This window comes from Ixodes scapularis, unplaced genomic scaffold, assembly GCF_016920785.2.
Source record: "Ixodes scapularis isolate PalLabHiFi unplaced genomic scaffold, ASM1692078v2 PGA_scaffold3__209_contigs__length_174095766, whole genome shotgun sequence".
Taxonomy (NCBI): domain Eukaryota; kingdom Metazoa; phylum Arthropoda; class Arachnida; order Ixodida; family Ixodidae; genus Ixodes; species Ixodes scapularis.
In genome coordinates this window covers 126,824,179-126,846,264 of record NW_024609868.1, presented here as the reverse complement: position 1 = coordinate 126,846,264, position 22,086 = coordinate 126,824,179, and the positions used below count along the sequence as shown (strand labels likewise).

At 44.9% G+C, this 22,086-nt stretch overlaps 1 protein-coding gene across 1 annotated transcript in view; it reads left to right on the top strand.

Annotated features, from left to right (window-relative positions):
• The window catches only part of LOC115323582 (nose resistant to fluoxetine protein 6), a 54,462-nt gene that overhangs the window by 21,551 nt on the left and 10,825 nt on the right, over positions 1 to 22,086 (top strand). The window contains exons 7-11 of the mRNA XM_029983959.4: positions 2,097 to 2,190; positions 11,969 to 12,058; positions 14,211 to 14,376; positions 15,028 to 15,107; positions 21,715 to 21,837. Coding sequence (XP_029839819.3) covers positions 2,097 to 2,190; positions 11,969 to 12,058; positions 14,211 to 14,376; positions 15,028 to 15,107; positions 21,715 to 21,837 — 553 coding nt within the window. The remainder of the gene's footprint in view (positions 1 to 2,096; positions 2,191 to 11,968; positions 12,059 to 14,210; positions 14,377 to 15,027; positions 15,108 to 21,714; positions 21,838 to 22,086) is intronic.

Genomic DNA, 22,086 nt, shown 5'->3' with positions numbered 1-22,086 from the left:
GTCAGATTAATACTGCTTTAGTCGAGTACAATGATCTATGGGGTCGGCAGTTTTATTCCCAGGCGTTGTTTTTTTTTTATTTACTTTCTTTACGGATTTAAGGCAAAGTGATTGATCAGGGTAATTGAAATAATGAAATGCCTTATTTTGTTAATTAAATTTTATCGTTTCAGGCAAATGTGTACGTGTAGTGAACAGAATTAGATGTCTTTTTTAATGACTTGGGGAGATTTCTTTTTATAATCTCTCAAATCAGCGCTCGCACATTGTCTATAAGGAAAAACCCCCTTTTCTAGAAAACAATTTTTTTTATCGCCCCCGTTAAAAAAAATAATATAATAATAATTGTACAGGGAGGCGATTTCGATCGCTTCGCCCGCTGAATTCACAGTGGAATGCAGCGGCAACTTGGCTACGACGTCCGTCATGTTTCCATGATAGCTTGCAACTTTGTTTCTACAAAAGTTCTGCTAACATACTCAAACGTAGTCAAATCATAGATTATAAATCAATGTCTACAGGTTCAACTGTGTGTATTTCTGCGCGTGGACCTTGTGGCTTTCCGTTTTCTTTTTGTTTTTGAGCATTAGCCAAGTTCGACTCGCATAATCAATACATTTGGAGCGGCTTCAGTTGGAGGGGGGTCGACCAGCCTTGAACCTCAGATGGGACATTAAGGCTTAATCACACGCGCTCGTCGCCTTGCTTGCTCTCGGCAGGCATGTATGCGTCACAATTTGGGTTGCGTTGTTTTGCCGTAAATGACGCGTATGTCATAACTAATCACGACACTCAAGGCAGAATACTTCCAAAACGCCGTAAATAATACAATAACGTGTAATAAGTTTCGGTTTCGATTGCGGGAGCTGAAGTACGTCAGAACCTTCTTCGTAAGGGTGCAGCCATCTTAAATCTCGTGACTTCCAGTATCGGCGAAAATATTGTTTAGCCGCCGCCACGCCGATAGAAGGCATTTAGGGTATAACACACATTCTCGTCTATTTTTTTGCTAAATACAGGTTGAAATATTTTAATATTTTTTCATCGCCCATTCCGGATACGCTTATATTAGGTGGCTGGGGACAAATATATATGGCGATGTACATTTGCGCTCCATCTGCTAGAATGGGAGCATAAAAAACATCCGTCACGTAACAGTTTTTTTCTTTCGATCTACTGGCCTCAATACTTGCATTCCTCGAACTATGACGTAGTTTTATACCCCCTGGAAAACAAGTCCTGCGCTTGACGTCATCGTTAGTGGACCCCCGACTGGCCCCAAGCGGCAAATATGCCGAAGCTCGACGAAACCACCAAAAAAAATTACGCGATAATAAGTTATCTACCGGTACTTGGGGTACCCAAACACTTTTTTTCTGTAATTAGTGTCTGCGTAACCATTTTTTTTTTGTGTGAAATATACGCGGTCAAAAAATTTTTTTTTAACCTTTTAATTCCGTTAGACTAACGAGCGAAGTGAGGGATTGCAAGGAGAAACTCATTGTCTAATTCGACTTTTTTTTTTTCATTAGCGGAGGATTACAAACGATTTTCGCTTGTTCCTGAAGAACATGTTTCTCGCTTAAGAATGGTTAGGTCTCTGTAAGAAATAAGTGCGCGTAATCAACATAGCGAACATTGAAGATTGTAGATATAAATAAAATATTTTTATTAACCATGGAAAAATGTACCGAGACTTTTCACCATAGGTGACAACGTAGGGGGCAACATAAACACGTAATGTGATTTTTGTTTTGTTTACTCCCTTAAGTAGTCCATGCTACTTTCGATATGTCTAAGCTTTACAAACTCACTTTGCACCCTCAGGTTTTAAGTAATATTCAGTGCGAGTCACATAAAGCTAGGAAAGGAATGTGACGTAATGATTATTTAATCCACTTTGATTTGTTTCGCACCCTGGTTGCAAACTTTGAGTTCCGTGTGAGAGGTTATTGAACGTCTTTTTAAAAGGAATTACGCTTAAGTTCTAAAGTTGGATCACTTGTATGGCATCTGATCTTCACGAACCTTTTCTACCAATCGGATCTAACCAAAATTCTAAAACAAAACCAAACAAATGTGCATCTTCGTTTCAGCGGGGGCGAAAATGGCCAAGAAGCTCGTGGTCCAGTACAACACGCAGCTTTTCAACAATGGATGGCTGGCTGTGGACACATTTTTCTTCGTCAGGTAAAAAGTTTTTTTTGTCTGCAATAATGTATGGAAGTAACCAGAGTGTTCGTCACTGCGTGGTACTTAAAGATGTATTGCATTTATTTGGTATAAGTGTTAAGCTTACTTGTTTCAAACTTTAGGTAGTTTTATAATAACGCACGCAATTTTAGCGCACGCTAATGCTAAACCTAGTGCCAGCGTTAGCGCACGCTGCGCAGGACTGTTTTAGAACAGCGTTTCTGCGCCGCGACAGAAAAGCCCGAGCATCCCCCGCTTGCAGCACCACAAACATATAGAAAACCTTTTTATTTTTCACACACGAATTGCTGTAACTTGAGAAAGAAAAAACAAGTTTATTGCTTCCCAGTAAGATTTTAGATTCGTTTAAATACGAGAATGCGACGGGAGTGGTCGACCGGTCGTGTCCGATTGCGTCGCCTCGTCAAGAGAGGTCTCGTGAAGGGACCTTCGCACACCGTACTACCTTTGCCGAGAGACGTTTGCGCGTCGCTGGCAGCAAGTTGCCGGCGATCTTTGCGCACCCTTACTGGGTCTTCCAAAATATTATTTTGTGCACCTCCCGCAGGAGTGCAATGTAGTCGTGCGTTGAAGATAGCAGTCGAGAGGATGCCACCGACGTCGCGCTCACGACACCCCAAAGCAGGGCCAAAGCGGCTGCAGCCATGGTTCTAAGAGCCGCCTTTTTTAGTTGTGCTCGTCTTGGTTTTAGCGAAGTTTTCGTCAAGAATCCTCCTTGAAGGTCCGCGAAAACTCTTTACATACGCACACAGTTTCTAAGAAACAGCGCACGCAAAGAGCAAAACGACGTTAGCGTTCGGCACATGCGTAGTGGCAACTACGCTATTCTTTGCGTAGGCAAAGCTTTAGCGTGCGCTATTCTAAAACTGTCTTTTGTCTTTGCTATCTTTGTCATACCAAGTAAAAATGAGACAAAGAAATATTTGCTACAGATCACACAATATAAAAAAAAAAAAAATCATAGTTGCGCAATCGAGCTAGGTTGCGAATTTTATGCATTTCAATTAACTCTTCGAAAGTTTGAGGAGAAATCAGAAAATAAAAACATTCAAAACCCTACATAAACCAGAGCCTTCCTAAGCGAGTTATTATAGAATAGAATGCGTGCAACATATTTTTGAAACCTAGAAATCTTCATATGTTTGTTGAATTCAAATCTGCAACAACTAGTCGACTGCCAATATATAAAAAAAAAGCTAATTCGAAGTATCGTCAGCGATTTACCGCAAACAAGATCAACAACCTCAGGAAGATACAGTAATGCAGTGAAATATATGGCATGCTGTTAAGGCTGCCCTAATGCAGTGTTTGAGATCGCCTAAATATGGCGATAACTCACTCTGCCCGCTCGAAGCATCCTAGAAATCACTAAACTATGACGATATGTGGCTGATTTCCTTGTTAAAAAGTAATCGAACACTAAGGTCATCTCCAGCGATGTGATGAGCATGTTTTGAATCTGGGACCTCTGTCTGCCAAATCAAGCGAAAGATCTTCGCACCTCCGACCGGTGGAACCGCGGAGGGATATCTCGAATGCGCGCGGCTCGTTGCCCATACATCCGGGCTACGATTCAACCGAGCGAGCGCGCGCTCGAGAGCGGACAACGAACACATCACTCCCGCAAAAGATTACTAAAAAATAAAAAAAAGAAACATAGTGCGCTTTTTTAGATGATTGTTTAAGTATTATATTCCCTCTCCGCGAAAAATAAACATTTTTGACAACTCTTATTTGCTTTTATTATCTACAAAATCATGCACATTTTGTAGTAACAGCGTTTGAAATATAAACGAAATGTCGTGTTTTTATTATGACATGCCGTCCTGGCTGCCGGCACAGCGCTCGTACCATCGCCGGAGATAATTTCGATTTTTGATTGCTTTTTGAATAGAAAATTCCACCGCGCATCGTTATAATTTATAGATTTTTAGGATGCTTAAAGCCCACATAGTGAGTTATCGACATCTTTAGGCGATTTTCGAAACCTCCCCAGAGCACGATTTGGAATACAAAGCACCCATTCCTATCTCTCGTCTAACTAACTAGTTCGATAATTTTCGCAAATCTTGGCGCAAAAGAAAGCAGCCCCACCAAGGGGCCGCAGCTTGGAACCCTGGACCGGCAAACTGAAGACTCATATACCTATCTGGAGGCTCTAGGCAACGGCCCCCTAGATTTTCCCGGGACCATAGTGAAAACACCAAGTAGCAAGCTCCGCGGTGCAAGGACTCATTCCATAAGCCAGACGACGGCGAACCTTCATCCGACTCTTGTGAGTCATTCTCAAGGCAACAGCAGTCCACCAGCCGTTACAGGTCAGCTCATTTACCATCAGATGTCCCAACAAGACAGCCAGTTATTAACGAACTGTACGAAACAACGTGAAACATTTGAAGAATTCATGATGAACTAAGAGTTCCTAGTACAGGTGCTCACGCAAAAGGATTTGTTTCGGGAGCATTCCAGACTTAAGAAAGACTACGAAGAGTTTCTTTTGAATCGCAACCTGCCCTCCGCTTTACGGCAGAAGCAGACGGATGCCGGTACACAAGAAACAAATACAGCATGTACAAACGACTTGAACCAGATCGAGTGATGACGACGAAGAATGGCCACTACTACTATCCCATCCATGCAAACGAATCACCTTGCCTACAAAACAGAGAAAAGCCCCTGTAGGTGCGAGGAGGTCCCCAACTCAGACAGTGGTGCTGAAACTTACCTGCAAGGAGAAGGTTTACACCTCCACCGGACGAGACATCTACCGCACGACGGAGAAAGCCGGCATCCAGAAAACGGACTGTTTCACAATTCACCTCAACGAGAAGTCATATACTATCGCAATCACAACTAGAAACCCTCGGCTCACGAGCAAGCTACTAAACATTAAAGCGGTAGCAAAAGCAGACAAAAAGTATAAGATGAAACCGTACATGGCGTCTTCAACAACCAAGTGAGGGGAGTCATATACGTGCATGGCGAAAACCTGAATGAAACACCAAAATCACTGACTGAGGGATTAGACTGTCGCACAAACAACATTGTGACAGCTATGATTATAGGAAGGTCTGGGAAGGCGGTATTGGTTACTTTCGAAGATGAGAGAATTCCGAGGCATGTGCGTTTCATATGTGAAGTGTTCAATATAATGGGGTACAGACCCAGACCGGTAGTATGCTAATCAAACCACCGCATTGGTCATAAGTCCGATGTGTGCCCCCACCCCCCTCTCCCCCGACACAAAAAGGTGCGGCAACTGTGGCCACATTCATGGGGACGCAGAAGGCTGCGAATTGCTGCCGAAATGTTTAGCTGCGGGGGCCCGCACGTCGCAACTAGCAACGATTGCCCCAAAAGGCAGATGTCGCCAAGGCGTCCACAGCCGAGAAAATTACTAACACCAAGGCCATCTTTGAACGGCCCTCCACCACCATCCAGAGCATCGAACGATGGAACTGAAGACAGTTCCAAGCCTGAAACAAGAGGGGACCGGGCTGCTTCCCTCACGCTAGGACCAAACTGACAAGCACCCGATCCGGCGTCAATTGGGACATCTCTATATCACGTCGAACCGACTGCGATGGCGACACAAATGCTACAGAACAGCAGCGTCACGCAGAAAATGCCGTCACTGGATTAAAAAGCAAAAAATATGAAAAATATACTGGACTGCACTCTGTAGGCCCTACATGCTATGAACCGACCAAGACACAAATAGGACCCGTACGCGAAGGTCTAAAAGTATAAAGACTCCATGGGTCTTACAGTGGAATTGCCAAACCTTTCGACAAAAGCAAGCAGAATTCAAGGAAATACTGGACAAAATGGATGACAACAAACCGCTTGTCATCGTGCTGCAAGAAACAAAAACAGATTCGATCGAAATTAGAGGTTACAACACCTACACGCAAACCGCCGCCAACACCGACCGTGATACACCAGAGAACCCCATGCCTACAGTAGCAACACTGATAAGTAAAGACATTTCCCAGGCACAACTCAATTGACACACAACATCTCTGCAACAACACGCAGGAAGTTGTGGGTGTCAAAGTACGAATAAGGGATAAGGAATGTAGAATCTTAAATACCTATATCAAACCGCACAGACGGGAAGGAAATGACATGTCATGGTTAGATGACGCAAAACACGGCAATAAGCCTACGCTGGTGGCCGGCAATTTTAACGCCCAACACACAACATGAGGATGTAAGCGAGAAAATCAACGCGGAAAAAGCCCAAACGGCAAGTGCGAAGAGCTAGGGTTCTTCTCAGGAATGAGCCCGATTAACCAAACAGGCTAGGACTTAACCCAAGGGAAGCGGATACAACACCGGACTTAACATGGCCAACCAGGAACCTAAGGTTGACCTGGCACACTAAGCCGGACCCCATGGAAAGCGACCAACTTCCCATCAGTATCAAAATGCACATCAACGTTTGTGCGAGAAAGAAGGTCCACTTTATTAGATGGGATAGGTTCCGAACGCTACTAGGAGAGAGCAGCACAGAAGACCTAACACGCAGAATACAGTTGACCATGGCCGCCGCAAAAGATGAGTACCGAGTACGAGAAGACACACCCGTGCCAGACCTGCATCTACTTAACCTATGGGCCAGCCGCCTTCAAGCTCTACAACGGTACAGAAAAAAGAAACGAGACAAAAAACTCAAAATCAAACTCAATCTTGCTACGGCTCGAGCAAAGAGATACACACTGGAGCTTAGTCGGCTAAAATGGCAAACGCACTGTGGATCCTTCAACGAGAAGACGGGCTAGGAAAAGCATGGCGCACGTACAAAGGAATGTGCGGAAAGATTAAAAGCAGAGGGATGGGAGCCAACCTGGCTCTAAAACTTGAAATATCAGAAGCTGAGTTAACAATTCAAGCCAGAAACAGCTTCTTACCGCAGCCCACCACTTCCCTCCTAAGCACCTGCTACGAAAGATCGCAAACGGACGACCAAGCACCAGAAGACGCTCCTTTTAACAAGGGGGAACTGCTGGCGGCCATAGCCACAGCCAAATGCAACACAGCACCGGGCGCCACCATGTAACTATTGCCGCTATAAATAACCTCCCAGAAAAAGAACAGGAGCAACTTTTGGAATGGTACAATCAAATTTGGGAACAAGGCACCCTACCCAGAGAGTGGAAATACTCCACAGTAATCTCAAACCCGGCAAGCCAGCCAAAGATATCGGAAACCTAAGAACAATTTCTTTCACCTCAAAGCTATGTAAAATAATAGAGAGAATGGTTTTGGCCTATATTACACGGCTCCTAGAAACACGAAGTAGACTGCACCTTATGCAAACAGGATTTAGGCAAGGCCTCTCAACGCAGGACAGCTTGGCTATGATACACCGAGACATAACATCTACTCCCCCAAAAGGACAACCCCGTACCATCGTGGCAATTGGCATTAAAAAGGCACTTGATTCCATACCGCATGAAACGGTCATAAAAGCAGCCGAGAAAAGGGGCATCCGGGGCAGATCTTTATGACCGCGTGAAACGGTCATAAAAGCAGCCGAGAAAAGGGGCATCCGAGGCAGGCTTAAATTTTAGAAAGTCCTTCTTGCAGGGCTTACAGTGTTCACATGGCCAGCACCAATGAACGATCTCAAATAATGCGGTTAGAGCACCCCAGGGGGCCGTTATCTCCCCCACGTTGTTCAACATGGCCATGACGGACCTCGCTCTAGCACTAGAGAGAAAAGCAGCAGAAGTAAATTTCACAATCTACGCCGACGGTATTGCTATCTGGACGGCAACAGGGGAAGATAAAACCCAAGAGGAACACTTGCAAAAGGCACTTTACGTCACCGTTGGGTTCCTTAAAAAAACCGGGATGAAGATCTAGTTTGAAAAGACCAACTATATGGTTGTTGCAAGCAAAAATGCCAGGCAGCAGAACATCGGGGAGACCATCGGCTTGCAGATTGAAAGAACGGGGGTCGAGAGAAAGCTTAGCATAAATATTTTTAAGGCCTGACCACACTACCGTGATCGGCGCTGCCGGGCGGCGCCGCCGGGCGGCACCGCCGTCCGGCGTCCAAACGCGAGGAGTCTACATTGGCCTTTGTTTTGAGGGCGTCGCGTGACAGCACTGGATCTCGCGAGCGTGCGCGCGCCTCCCGTCGGATTTTCCGCTCTTTCAACGTCTGCTCTTCGTTAGATTCTTCCGTTTTGGCTCTCATCATTCGCATATATCAGCATCGAAACCGCACTCGCTGCTTACATGGTAGGCGTCCATGATGACCTGGTGATCAGCGTGAATGTGATTATCCTAGCCTGCTCGTTGATCTTGCGACGTCGCCGCGCTCTGAAGGGAGGGAGCCGGAGGTTTTGGGCCCGGCCGAGTTGGTTCTACTGAAACACCGAAGGACAGGTCAGTGCTTTGCTGCCCCGGCGGCGCGCCAGAGTAGAAGGCTACTTTCGGAAGTGTCACCAAATCAACACGACATCCGTCACAACACAAATGACATGCAACAAGTGCCACGGAGAAACTCACTTTTCCTATAATTTCCCAGCGATTTTTCTTAGCGTCAAGGTAGTCTGGCTGCGTCTTGTCATATAAAAAGGGAAACAGTCGCACAGTTTTAAAGAACCGCTCCGTTGCGGAAGGCATGGGAGGGGGGGGGGGGGGGGGTGAAATAGGGATAGCAGACGACACGAAGCACGTCCTTCGGAACCTGAAAGACGCGCGAAAGACCGTTTTGAGCGTTGCCAGGGCATCGCGACGTCACTATCTACGCCACCTCCCATTGGCTCCTCTCTTCTGTGGCGAGCGGCGGCGAGCTCTGAACCGCGCAAGGAGTGGTTGGCTCTGCGGTGCCGTACGTCGCGCCGTTGAAGCCGAAAATTGGTTTTGACCGGCAACCGGCAGCACGGACCGTCGCGCCGCAGGCCTCTGCGACGCCAATGTGGTCGTGCCTTTAAACTAACCTTTTATGAAACCGGAGGCGCTCATAACTGGGTAAAACAAACGCGATCTCATTGGAAACAGGGACGCAATTTGATAAGGAGAACGATTAAGAAGGCGTGGGGAGCAAACGAGAGTGCCTTGAAGAATATGATACGAGCGTTGCTCATTACCAGAGTCATGTACGGGTTCAATTTTCTCCGGCTAACAATAACCCAGGTAAGAAAGCTGGAAATACTTAACCATTCAGCCATGAGAGTGGTTACTGGGCTGCCCAAGTATACCAGACTTACGGATTGAAGTAGCGCCGCTCAGATGAACTCCCTCCAGGATATTGCAAACGAAGCGAGGAGAAGTCAACTCGATAGACTGAAAAGATTACCCGCCGGCCTTATCATCCTCCAAATGCTTGGAAAGACACCGCAACAGAGCCTCCACATCGCACCACCGAACCCTCCTTGGGAGGATGAGGCGGTAGTGGACCTGAAGCCCACACCGAAGAATCAAAACAGGACCCAACCAAAACGCAGGGACTGCAAAGCAAAACTCCGCAGGAAAAAATTGGAGGCAATTCTTAAACATGGAACAGCGGAAGTAATTTACCCCGACGCCGCGAAGAACGAGGACGGAACCACGGCCATAGCAATGCACTCAGCTGGCACCGGCGAATCAAAAAGCAAATACCTGCTCAATAACAGCAGCACGAAAACTGCTGAACTATTGCCCGTACACTGGCCCCTTGAAGAGCAGGTTCAGTGCAATCCGGCCGCATACGCGTACGTCTAAACGGACTCCAGCGAAGCAGTCAAGGAGTGCAGAAGGACAGACAGAAGGAATAAGATTGCGAAAGATATCAAATGTACAGCTAAGGTCCTTCGCCTAAGTAGAGACAGTTTGCACATCGTATGGATCCCGGGACACCAGGGAATCCCGGGAAACGAGGAGGCCCACGAGACCGCGCGGATTGAGCTACAAGCATCCCACGCCGCATCAGGCCACGAGGGCTCCCCCGTCACAACCCAACCAGAGGATCTGAACCTCGATGAACTGAAAGAGACAAGTAGGACAGCTCGGAAACAACGACTGGCATCGCTGCTGCCAGAAGAGGCTTACTTTATTTCATCCAATTACTCAAGGTAGGGGAGGGTATGTACTCGACGCATCGCCACCAACACAGCCCTAACACCTGTGCTGAGAAGGAAATTTTATAGGTTACACAAAGAAGACGACCCTGGTACCGACTTTAACGGCAAGACTTGCAAAACCCCGGCTACTTGTAATCATCTAATATGGGACTGCCAAGCAAACTAACAACTAAGACAAGACGCACACCTCAGCATTCCGGAAGATGCACGACCTCAAACATACAAAGAGTGGGTAACCCCCCGCAAAGAAAACGCAAATAGAATCAAGATCCTGGACTTCCTACTCACCTGCCTTAAGGCAGTGAACTTCACACACCTCATCCAACACCCCCCCCCCCCCCCTCCTTCCTCCTCACCCCTTCATCTCTCCGTAATTACCCCGTCATACCAGATGACTTCAGTCAAGAGGTGTGGTGGAACCCAATCAATATAATAAACGTTTTCTGATCTGATCCTCAGGGCACGTCTGAGAGACGCCACCAAGAGCTACACGAACTGCTGACCGCCGTATTTGACCGGTCAAGACCTCACTGAAGAAATAAATAAGCACTTCGCGGATATTGTAGGGAATAGGGAATGGCTTCATGAGAGTAAATGCTACTCTTTAGTCAGCTCGAGTTTAATCAGAAAACATATTTACTCTTTTTATTGTTGTCTTACGTGCATTTTTACTGTCTCTCTGGTTCTTTTATCTTTTTAACATTGTTATATATATATATATATATACTTCACGTATTGTGAGTCATTCTGCTACGTTGTCGTATTTCATAGGCATCCCTAAATTATTTTATTTACAGTTTAGCCTCTGTTATTTTCCAGCCTATGCTTCAAACTGTGCTGCACTCGTTTTGCCGTTTCAAGTCACAAAAAATTCAAGAACACTGTTTTGATTTCAAAGTTTTTTTGTTTTTTTTTTTTACTTTGTCACGCTAAACGTAGTTTCATTTCGCATAAACCAAAACGAGAGCTATGATTATTTGTGAGAATATAACTTCTTAACTTATGTTTTTGTTTCTTTGTTGGTTTAGAGCGCTGATGTTCGTAGGTGTACGTACTTCACTATGGCTATTCCAATAACATTACTACAGCTAACTCTTGTAGAGTATTGCATCTAATGAGGAGGCGCCCGTCAGACAACCAATATTTGAGTCTCTGGACCATTTCCTGGACCTTCAAAACACACAAACGAAATATATGTATAAATAAATAAGAGGAAATAAATATATGAGCCCATCATTTCTAGCCGCCTCGGTGGCTCCGAGGCGAGAGCGCCGGCCTACGGATCCCCAGGTGGCGGGTTCGTATCCCGACACCGAGGTGCCCGCAATATGACGGAGGCTTATTGCGGAGAAGGGGCCGTGTGACCGAGCTTCCGGTTGCACGTCAAAAGATCCCCAGGTGGTCCAAATTAATCCTCAGTCCTCCGCTGGGGCGTGCCAGATGCCCGTCGTTGGTTTGGCACGTAAAACCCCCAAATTTGACTTTGTTGACCATTGTTTCTGAATGACGGAGCCCTTCCATTTATAAATAAATAAACATTTCAGGGATCTTAACATCAATATTGAGGATTCGTCCTACATAGTTTGACTGATAGACTTTGATCTTATGATAAACGTGAAATTCTTAATTTAATTAAAATGTTAAATTAATATTTGTATCGCTTTCTTTTATTTCAGCGGATTCTTTCTTGTATACGCTGTGAGCAAGCATGCCCAGACCTTTGGAGTCCCAAGAATAATTATCTATACGGTGGTCCGATGGTGGAGGCAAGTGAACTCTGCTTCGTTGAATCAACAGTTATCGAGTCATAGCTAACGCTAACAACTCTATTTAGGTGTCCGTTGCGCGACGCCTGCGAGGACTGAAAAAGAAATACATCAGACATGACAGTGCCTAATCTTTCTCGTGCTTTTAGATCGCTATTAAAACGGTAGCCTTTAAGGCCAACCAACCTCAGGTGCCGTGTAAGCACAAAATCCGTAGGTCGGTCAGCCCATAGCCACTAAACAATCCTTAAAAAAACAAAAACAAAGACAACCGGTGCAAAGGATTGAACGCCGATCACCGGCGTGCAGGTCAAGTGGGCTGCTGCATGAGCCATGGACACAGGACGCAGGAATTGGAGGAGAAGAAGCAGGTGGTGTGAGAAAGCGCGCGGAGCTAAGAGGGGTGGAAAGGACAACAAAGGAGCACAGTGTAGGATGAGCTTGCGTAACGAGGAGGACTGGAAAGGGCAGAAAAGCGCCCCTCTCCTCTTTCGGTAAGGAAAAAATTCAGCAGAAAGGCTTTGTATCAAGGTGTTGCTGAAGGAAGCGCGCGCAGCGTCACAAAGACAAAATGGTGTGACGTAATCTGTTTCCATAGGAAACCCCGCCCTAGACACCACCTGAACTAAGAGGACCATCCCCCGTCACTCAAAGACGAGATATTATCCTGCCTTAAGAACCAGCTCAACTATGAAAATCATCCCCCCTCCCCTATGCACCAGCTCAACTCTATTTCGCCACGCCGCGATGGTGGAGTGACCTTACCTGTGTTGTTTTGGAAGAAACAAGGCTAAAACCTGCCTCTTGTCAAAACGCAGCGAGTCTTAAAAGCCGACGACCAGACTCGATATTCTGTAAGGCAGAAGATTTTCCTCACCATAGGGGAGGAGGAGATGGGCAATGGTGGACAAGGTGGAAGGGGGGAGAGGAGGAAGTGGAGGAAAGGTGGAAAGCGCGAAATGGTCGTTGGCCTTTAAGAGCCGGGAATGGTGTGAAGGGGGAAACGCAGTCTACAAAAAAACTCCCTACTACTTACGCTAAGTTTTGCGGTGTAATGAGCCCTGTTGATTTCGCTCAGGCCACCAAAGTAACAAGTCATCGCTAGGAAGACCTAGTACCAACAATTTTAACGCGAAAAAAATCACGGGGTCGCACACTGTTACCGACAGCATTTTTAATGGTTTGTTGATGCGGGACGGCGTGCTTCTTTCCCACACCCCATCGCGCATGCGCGGCGCCGGTGGATTGACTCTAGGGACGCTCAGGCTTATTTATAAACTTGAGTTGGTGCATATAGCTACTGCATTTAAACGCGTTTGGCGAAACGACCGAACTTGCAGCCAATTGCTTTTCCTCAGTCTCTGTGTTTAATTGATATCACGTTCAAAAGAAATGCAGCTGGAAGAAGCCCCCGGCCCACGCTCCCCCATTCATTCTTTCATCGGCTACGAAGGAGTACAATTATATAGTCTGTTGGCAAAGTACGAAGTGTACCTGGCTAAGGCATACATACTTCAACACTAAATTATAGAAAAAAAGTCAATTGAAATGAGCAAGTCAAATTTATTGCCCCTAGACAGTCGGACCACATTTTTTTATTCAGGAGATAAGAAAAGCACCTTACTTTCTGTTTTCTAGACTTTGTTTTAAAGTTCGGTATTTTCCAAGGCTGGTGGTGTCTAGAATAGTTATAGATACATTTTTTTTATTAAAAGGTTGAGGAACTGTATTGGAGCTTCCATATGACACATACTTTTTACACTAAAGTTAAGAGATAAGTACAGCCAAACGATATTTATATATAATCGACATAATCCTAGGCGCATTTGTTATACATGTTATTATTAGCCTTTCTACGGCCATTTGCAACCTCATGGGCTGTCACCCACTAAAGAAAACATGTTCGTCTTTGAAAAGTTCGCAAAATATTGAGTTGCAAACGCAAGAGACTTTTAGGTGGAGCAACTAACATGCAAACATATTTGGAACATTTGTTTATTAACTGTTGAAAAAAAATATTTTAAGGCATAACACCGCGACTTTTGAAAACAGGTGCCCTTGATTTCAAACATTTGATATAATTAATGTTTGATATATTCTGGTCTGGCGAGACACTAATTTTGTGAATTTTTTTATGTTCCTTCACTTTCAGGTTGATACCCCTTGCCTGCATCGGAATATGCATGCTGATCCTCATACGTTTCTTCGGAGATGGTCCTCTCTGGAACGAGTTGATAAGCGCAGAAATCGATAAATGCAAGAAATATTGGTGGCTCCTTATGTTAAATGGTCAGAATTTTCTCAGGCACGACGAGCTGGTAAGGAGGCATGGTTCTTTTATTTCCCAATGTCGGTAGGACATTGGAAAATGTCGTGCCGACATTGGCTCTTGCATTTGCTCATGACTGAGTTATGTGCTATTTATAAAAGGATTGCCGTTTCTAGCATTGCGAAAGGTTTTTTCAGGTCAATAAAAGAAGAATATTTTGCAAAAAAAAATGAAATACAGGAAAATGGCAAGTGTTCCATGACTGGAAGCAATATTGATGGCGTGTCGTTTTGTGTTGTGTCCCTTGTGTGTATCCCCAGTCTCGGGTTTACAACCATGCCCGATAGATGACGCTAGTGAGCTCCCTCGTTGTAAGAGATCATAAGATTTTGTAAGGCGCTCAGTCGTATGCAGTTGCAAATATGTGAACCTGAGTTAACACGTTTTTGACATTATGAGAACGTAGGGACTCCTACTTTGTTCGCATGTGTGCATTGTACATTGTGATCGACTATATTTATTTCTACGAACTTCCCGATTAAAATGCAGCTTTTATCAAGACTTGGTGAGCTTTTGTATCTATAATGCAGCTATGTTTTAAAACACTAATTTATTCTAAAAGTTTTTCTTTGGATCTAATTGTTAAGTATATATACCTTTCTGTATATTCATCTCGAAGCTCTTGTCTTTTGTTTTACAGTGCCTGGTTCCATATTGGTACATTTCCGTGGATACTCAGCTGCAGATATTATTTATTGGCTTCGTGGTTTTATTGTTTCGGTAAGCGAAATCTCGTAACGCATAGTCTAACTTACTGATATAATCCAGTGATTCTTGTGTTTCATTCTGTAGAACTTTAAATCTACCTACATACTAGACTTATTGAAAGGCAAGAATATACAGGGTGTTCTTTTCTAGGTTTTATAGAATTGTTAAAGAAAAAGCTATGGAAGTTATACAAACGAGGGTTGTGCTGGTGAATTACACGGCCAGGGGGACTTAATATCGTGGGAAAATTGTCACATTAGATCGAATAAATAACTAAAATGTGTTAATTATTGTAATTAGTTAAATTAAGTTATGGTTCCATTTAGAAACTTGCTGAGCGTCATTAAAAAAACTACTAGCGCAGTAGTGAGCTAAAGTTACCCCTCATGCAACAGGCACAAGGCTGGCGGTGTGGAAACACGGATGATATGAGACGGAAAAACCGCGCGGGCGCGCTATCTTCCCGGTAGCCTTGGTCCTGTTGCAGGAGTAATAACTTTAGTTATCCATCGCGTTTCGGCGGAGTGCTAAAGGTACCACTCATGCACCCTGCATTTTATGTTTACAAACTCCGTATATTATGCTTATTGAAAAACAACATCTATGCACCTGAAATTATATTCGTTACTGTATTTTTGACTATGGAAACTAGACTGCCAAGTTACGTTTTTTTTTTTATAAGAACAAATTATGAAACTGTAACGTTGCCTCCTCTTTTACTACCTTCCGTTGTGTTCTCTTTTCTGCCCCAGTCTCAAGTTTACAACCGTGTTCATATGAAACTGTGTTATCTCAGCTAGCCTTCAAGATGGCGCATCTAGTTAAGTCATAAAAAAGGTAGAAGTAGCAGTTTTGAGTTTTGATATCTTACTTCCTTAAAAATGATAGCGAGAGCTATGCTGCACAAAACTTGAGTGTTTTGTGCAAAGCACATACACTAAAATGAATTTTGCTTTAAACGTAAAAAGACATAAAACGGCAAGTTTTCAGCGTACGTCATTTTGTCATGTAAAAAAAAATATCATTTTGGGAAATTGAATTTTATACTCTAGTCTTCATGAGGTATCAAAAAACGTTTCCTGAGCGTTACAAAAATAGCATACAACGTCTCTGAGGGAGGGGGAGCTCTCACTTTGTTCCGCAATATTTTCTTCGTGCTATCTCTCATCGACTCGATGCATGTTCAACTTTCGATAGTGCACGACAAATGTAATCGCTGGTTTTATATTTGGTCCCTTCATTAGGTCATGTAAAATCATGGTAAAAAAGAACTGATTAGATTCATACTGACGGTATAACGAGAGCTGCTTTACTGTTTTATATTTACTTTGAGGAATTTTTATGATTTAAAAAGGTTCATGCTTTTATTAATGCGTTCCCTTTGTATGTTTTGTTTGCTCAAAATATATGAACATTATCACAACACATAGCGAACTACAATATGCCACGGCGCACCAATAGACCTTATTCATTATTAGCGCCATCTGTCGGCGGCCGCGCGAACTATCGAGCCTGCACGCCGTCTTTGAGGCATCCCCACCGTCGCCGGTCTGCCTATATAGCGTTCTCCGCGGAAGTTCTTGTGTTTTCTTTTCTTTCTTTTATTTGGTGGTGGTGTTAGGTATATTGAAATGCATTATAATAACAAGCCTGGTTAAAATAGTTGCGTTGGTTCCGTTCAAAAATGACCGAAACGACACCGACAGTATAGTCACCGGGAAAACTGTTTTCCTCACACAACGTGACAAGCAATGCAAGAAGTAAACTCGTGAAAGAATCACGAGCCGCTGTTGTCCTAGTGTCTTTGTCGTTGCTGTGGACGCAGCCGACATATATGTTATACAGCCTCGACCAGTTATTAAAGGAGCCGTGAAACGATTTTTCTACTTTGGCTGAACACTACTTAGAATCACTTCATAACGTTGAACATTAAATAAACTTGCCTTAGTTTTTCTTTCTAGGCAGAGAGCAGCCGCCAAAAAAATACAAGAAATATGACCATCGTTCTTCCCCTCAACTCGGAGCCAGAACAAGCGCACACGTGGCCTGGTGCCTATTCTGTGCCGCCAACGTTAATCATAGCCACGCGCTGGGGTTAGCAAAGTAGAAAACGCGTGCTGAGCTCCAGGCATTGTTAGATTTAAGCCCTTCTTATCAGAGCACTGTTTGGACACGAGCCACTACCCAAGTGTCCGCCGAGGTATTAATTGTTACGAGGCGAAGTCGAGTGCTCACGCAGTTCTCCTGTCCAATCCATGAGCCGCGCTCGACTGTCGTCAGGCGAGTGGTTTAGATCCCACAATTGCGTCATCAAGCTCTCCGAAAGCAAGACTAAAATATATAGCCCCCTTTTATCCACGCAATTTCACCGCGACAAAGAAGCTTCTGAATCACTGTTGGTATTTGCGAGTAAACTTGGGCCAGACTAGGACCGGTACGCCTCTGCGAAGTCAGGAACATTCCGACCCGATATCGTTTCATGATTTCTTTAAAGGGTAACTCCGATACATTCTCTAGATTTTTTGGTCACGACTGATTATAGTGCAGGAAGTGGGCTTGAATGACGTGGTGTAATTCTTTCTTTTTTTTTATGCCTTGTGTAGTTTTGTAGATGTTTCATCTCAAAGTTTGTTTTCCGGGGTATACGGCGAAACCGAAACTACTGGCTCGAGCGTGATGGTAACTTTGGTGATTAACTGCATGGCGATTGTGCTACTCAAATTTCGTTTTGCGGTACTGCAAAACCACGGCCACTCGATCCCCCGTGTTGGTGCGGCCTGCCGATGTTTTTCCGAAAACAAAAGAGCGCGCGTGAGAGGAGAACTTCTCCCATTTTCCCTTAGGGCGCTGCACATCGGTGAGCGGTGCAGCGCGCCCAGGCGAGCACCTATGCACCGCTGTGCTCGCCGAAAATATCGTGTCGCTCTGCGCTCGCGTGTGTGGTTAGTGTTGGCATTTTGGAAGCTGCCGGAAATGTAAATGCGCGTTCTAGTTCTGAGTGCCAGACGGCGATGAAATGTGCCAACTCCACTCGTGAAACAGGAAATCCTGCAGTTAATGAAGTACAATGAAGTCTCTTCCGAACTTGAGTTCGCATCGCTGACTTACATTGCTGGCTACTTGGCCTTCGCTTGCGAACAAAACGTGACCATTTTTATTTCTAGAAATTGTCGTAATTTCAAAGTAATTAGCTGAAACATTCAACCTGGCAAAGCAATAAGAATTTCTCAGTGAAAGCAAGGAAGGCTAATGTGTAGAACCCGCTAAACTTTGCAGGTGACGTGTCCTGAATGCAAGCGCAACTTAAGGGAAATGCATCGCATGACGGAGCATATCAGTCCATGTTTAGCCTTGACCAAGGAGGACTCAGCTTTCCACGATCTGAAGCTGTCTGGCTGTGCAAGCTCGTCTGCACCCTTGTCGAGAGGGCTCTGCAATCGGCAGAGATTCGTGGTTGTGAAAGGATTGGCAAGGTTTTCTCGAGCGCTGTGCTTCCACACCTTATAGACTGCCCGCTGATGTGGTGTGTTAACTGCCGAGACCCCTACCACAGTGAAGAGCTTCCTGCGAGGTCTTTCTCAGAAAACTCCTCAGTCCTTTTTTGGCAAACAGGGTTGGTGGCCTAAACAGCCCACTAGAGAATATATTGAGGCATTCGCGGAAGCCTCTTTCCCGAAAGGTACTCCGCTTGTGAACTATATGAAACCCTTGGTCTGTTTTTTGTGAACAATGAAGTTTATATTGCTGAAGTTACGCACGCGGAATCTGATTTTATATTGTCCTTCACAGATGAATAAATGGCACAGCTCGCGCGAGTTCGAGCGTCGGTTAAAACCGGAAATCATACGGCCTAGCTATATCCAACTGTAACTCCTATATTACAGTGGTAATAGAAACGGGGCAACAGTTACGGGAACAAGAAAACGACGATTCGCTCACACTGCCAGCAGAGTGCAGGTTTAACGCGCAGCCTGCAGCTGAGTGAGCTTTTCGCAGAAAGAATCATGTGCTTTGAGTCTACACAGATTTGTCACATCTTTCATGCAATCTGGCACTCATTTCAATTTAAACTTGCGGCTTCACGAAAAAAAAATCTAAACAGCCACACCGGGCCGGGCCGGGCGTACTGCTCCTCTCTCACTATATTTCGTCTTACCTTAGCATGGACTAACCGCGAACGCTGTGCTAGCGCGAGCGGCTAGCCATTACTGCCTTGACTGGAGCACTCGCTGCACGAGCGCTCATGCAGCCTCCGAGGCTTCCTTCGAAGCAGCTATCTCGCTCTTTTAGCACGCGCAGCTAACAAGTACATACTAACGTGAAACGAAGTATAGAGTTCCTCGATATGCTCCCCCGAAAGGAACTTCATCTCTCACCGATAACGAGCGCCACGGCTGGCGCTGCGGGGTAAAGTAGAACTATCGCTCTCACTGGCGGAGTGAGGCATACGGCAGGCCGCTCCCAAGGGGAGTCCTAATCGAGTGGCCGTGGCAAAACGCTCGACTGGCCAGGTCGCAATAGCAGTTACGAGAAGTCAGGTTAGGTCTGCTTTACTGCTTTGCTTCGTAGATATAAAATACCTGTAACAAATATTGATACCCATTCGTAAAGTTGCAGGCCGAACAGCGAGTCTGCCACGATGAACGCAGGCTCAGAACGAGCCCTTACTTGTCTTCCGAGAAGAACTTCCATCTAGGTGTGTGCAATGCCCGTTACAGAAGCGTTGTGGAAACTAGTCGTAAGCTCGCACTGACCAGGGGGGCTATGTTGCACGTTTTGGACTCCCAGGAGACTTGGGAGAAGGAAGTGACGTCAACGACTAGAGCAAATGCAGATTGGATATTGACAGAAGAAAACAAAATCAACATCCAATCTGCATTTGCTGCGTTATTGATGTCACTTCCTTCTTCCTAGTCTCCTGGGAGTCCAAAACGTGCAACATAGCCCCCCAGGAACAACCTAAACTATAGCAGCCCGTGTACGAACCCTTCAGCACCACGACGCACTTGAGCGAGCTTGGAGTCAATAATCTTCGTGTGCGATCACTGAGAAGCACTTATAAAAGTGGGCCGCTAAAGCCTAACACTAGAAACAGAAATCATACGCTGGGACGACTGATAACGCAGTATAAAAACACGGCGAAAGAACTAGAAGTAAGTATACGTAACCTGCCTGACAATTGGCTTGGCCTACTTGTGTACGATAGGGACGTCGGGGTACAAGGTTGCTCGACAAACAGTCTACCCGCTGAATGCCCGCTGATAAGCTGGTGGTAGCCTTTTTAATATCGGTTTTAGAGTGAATCGTGGTTTCCCATTAGTGTAACATTTTTGCCGTGCTCGTATTTAGCCTTCGTAAATTGATATAATAGTTTATTTGGTTTGACTTTTGACCGGCGTTTCCCTTGAATACAGTAATGGAGACCTTCGTATATCACGAAAAATTGACAAAGCCTGCTCTAGAACAGGCGGTGGAAACTCCTCCATTTTGCCACTCGGATAGTCGCAATAAAACGCTACGATTATTCCAAGATTCGCTCTAAAAAGTTTCGATCGAAAAAGAAAGCAACGTAGTCCGTATATTTAATTCGGTAAGTTTCTTATTTCTCTGTTGATTGCGCAGGGAGACACAGCAGTAGTGTAGCATCACTTTCTCATAGCTGCGGTCTGCACGTAACCTCCAAGATTGGTCGCCATATTTGAGGCTGCTGAAGAACGTTGGCGCCACGTCCGACAGACGGCGCAAGAATCTGAATAAGGTCTATTAGCTAAGATAGACTTGAGTGGCCCTGCTGCTTATTTTTGCCTTGTTAGAGAAATTTTGAAAAGGAATAGCGGAGTTCTTCAAAACGCAACTGGACATGAAACTTCGGTCAAGGTTTTGTATAGGGTAAACATTTGCCTCCAGTGGCGCTACTGTTCCAGAGGGGGCATTTTTGTTTGGTCACGCCACCCTCAGTGAGCCATCCTAAATTCGCAATGACCAGTAATTAAAAAAAAGTTTCTCCTACCGCGACATTTTGTTACGCCTGTAATTGAACACCGTATGCAAACAATTGTCATTCTTTATTGACTTTTAATTGGAGAACTTCCAGATACGTTTTTTCATATGTGTTTTTAATCAAAAGGATGTTTTGCAAGCGAAAAAGAGCCAGGCAACTGAGTGTATAGATTCGCACTGCCTCTACTTTATGGCTTAGCTCACGGCGATCAAGTACTGACGGTATTGAGAATTCGTTTTGAGGCTAAAAGAAGGAATGATACGTGATATTATTTTGAAAAAAGTTGCAGAAAATGAAGTTTGAGCAGTTGACTGAGCGTACAGAGCCAAAGACGCTTACACTAAAAGGAAACGTCGCCAGTGTAGTGACGCGTCACCGAGATTGCATTCGAAATTGCGATTCCATATTCTGGTTGCCAGACTCCCAGTGGTACTGGCTAAATTGGCGGCTCTTAGCCCCCCTGTCGAAGCTAGCGCCGTGCATGGTGGCATACAAAGCTCTCCCACAGCGTATGGAGATACTTCGTGACCAGTAGCGTATTGAAGGACTCTGGCAATAGAGACTGAGAGCGAAGTTGATTAGAAGTGACTCTATTACAACTTTATTTTTGTTTGACAGGAGGACGTATTTAGCCCTGTTCTTAATGGGCTTAATGGTAATGGCAGGCGTCGGCGTTGTCATGGCCCAGACGCTCGTCAATGATTACCAGCCAACGGCACTTTTTGTAGCGGGTGATCTTCTGTAAGTAAAGGTTTTTATTGATATCGTAACGCGCGCACTATGTTATGTTGAACGCTATAGTCGTACAGGTCCTGATTGTATCTGAGTTGCTAGAAGCCGTAGGAAATTGCAGAAATATTTCATTAGGTTGGTGGTCAAAACAGTTGTGCGATCAAGTTTTAGTAGGATACATAAATATGCTCTGGCGTTATTTTGACGCAGACATATTATGAGATAATATATACTGCAAAGTACAGAGGACCCTAAAAT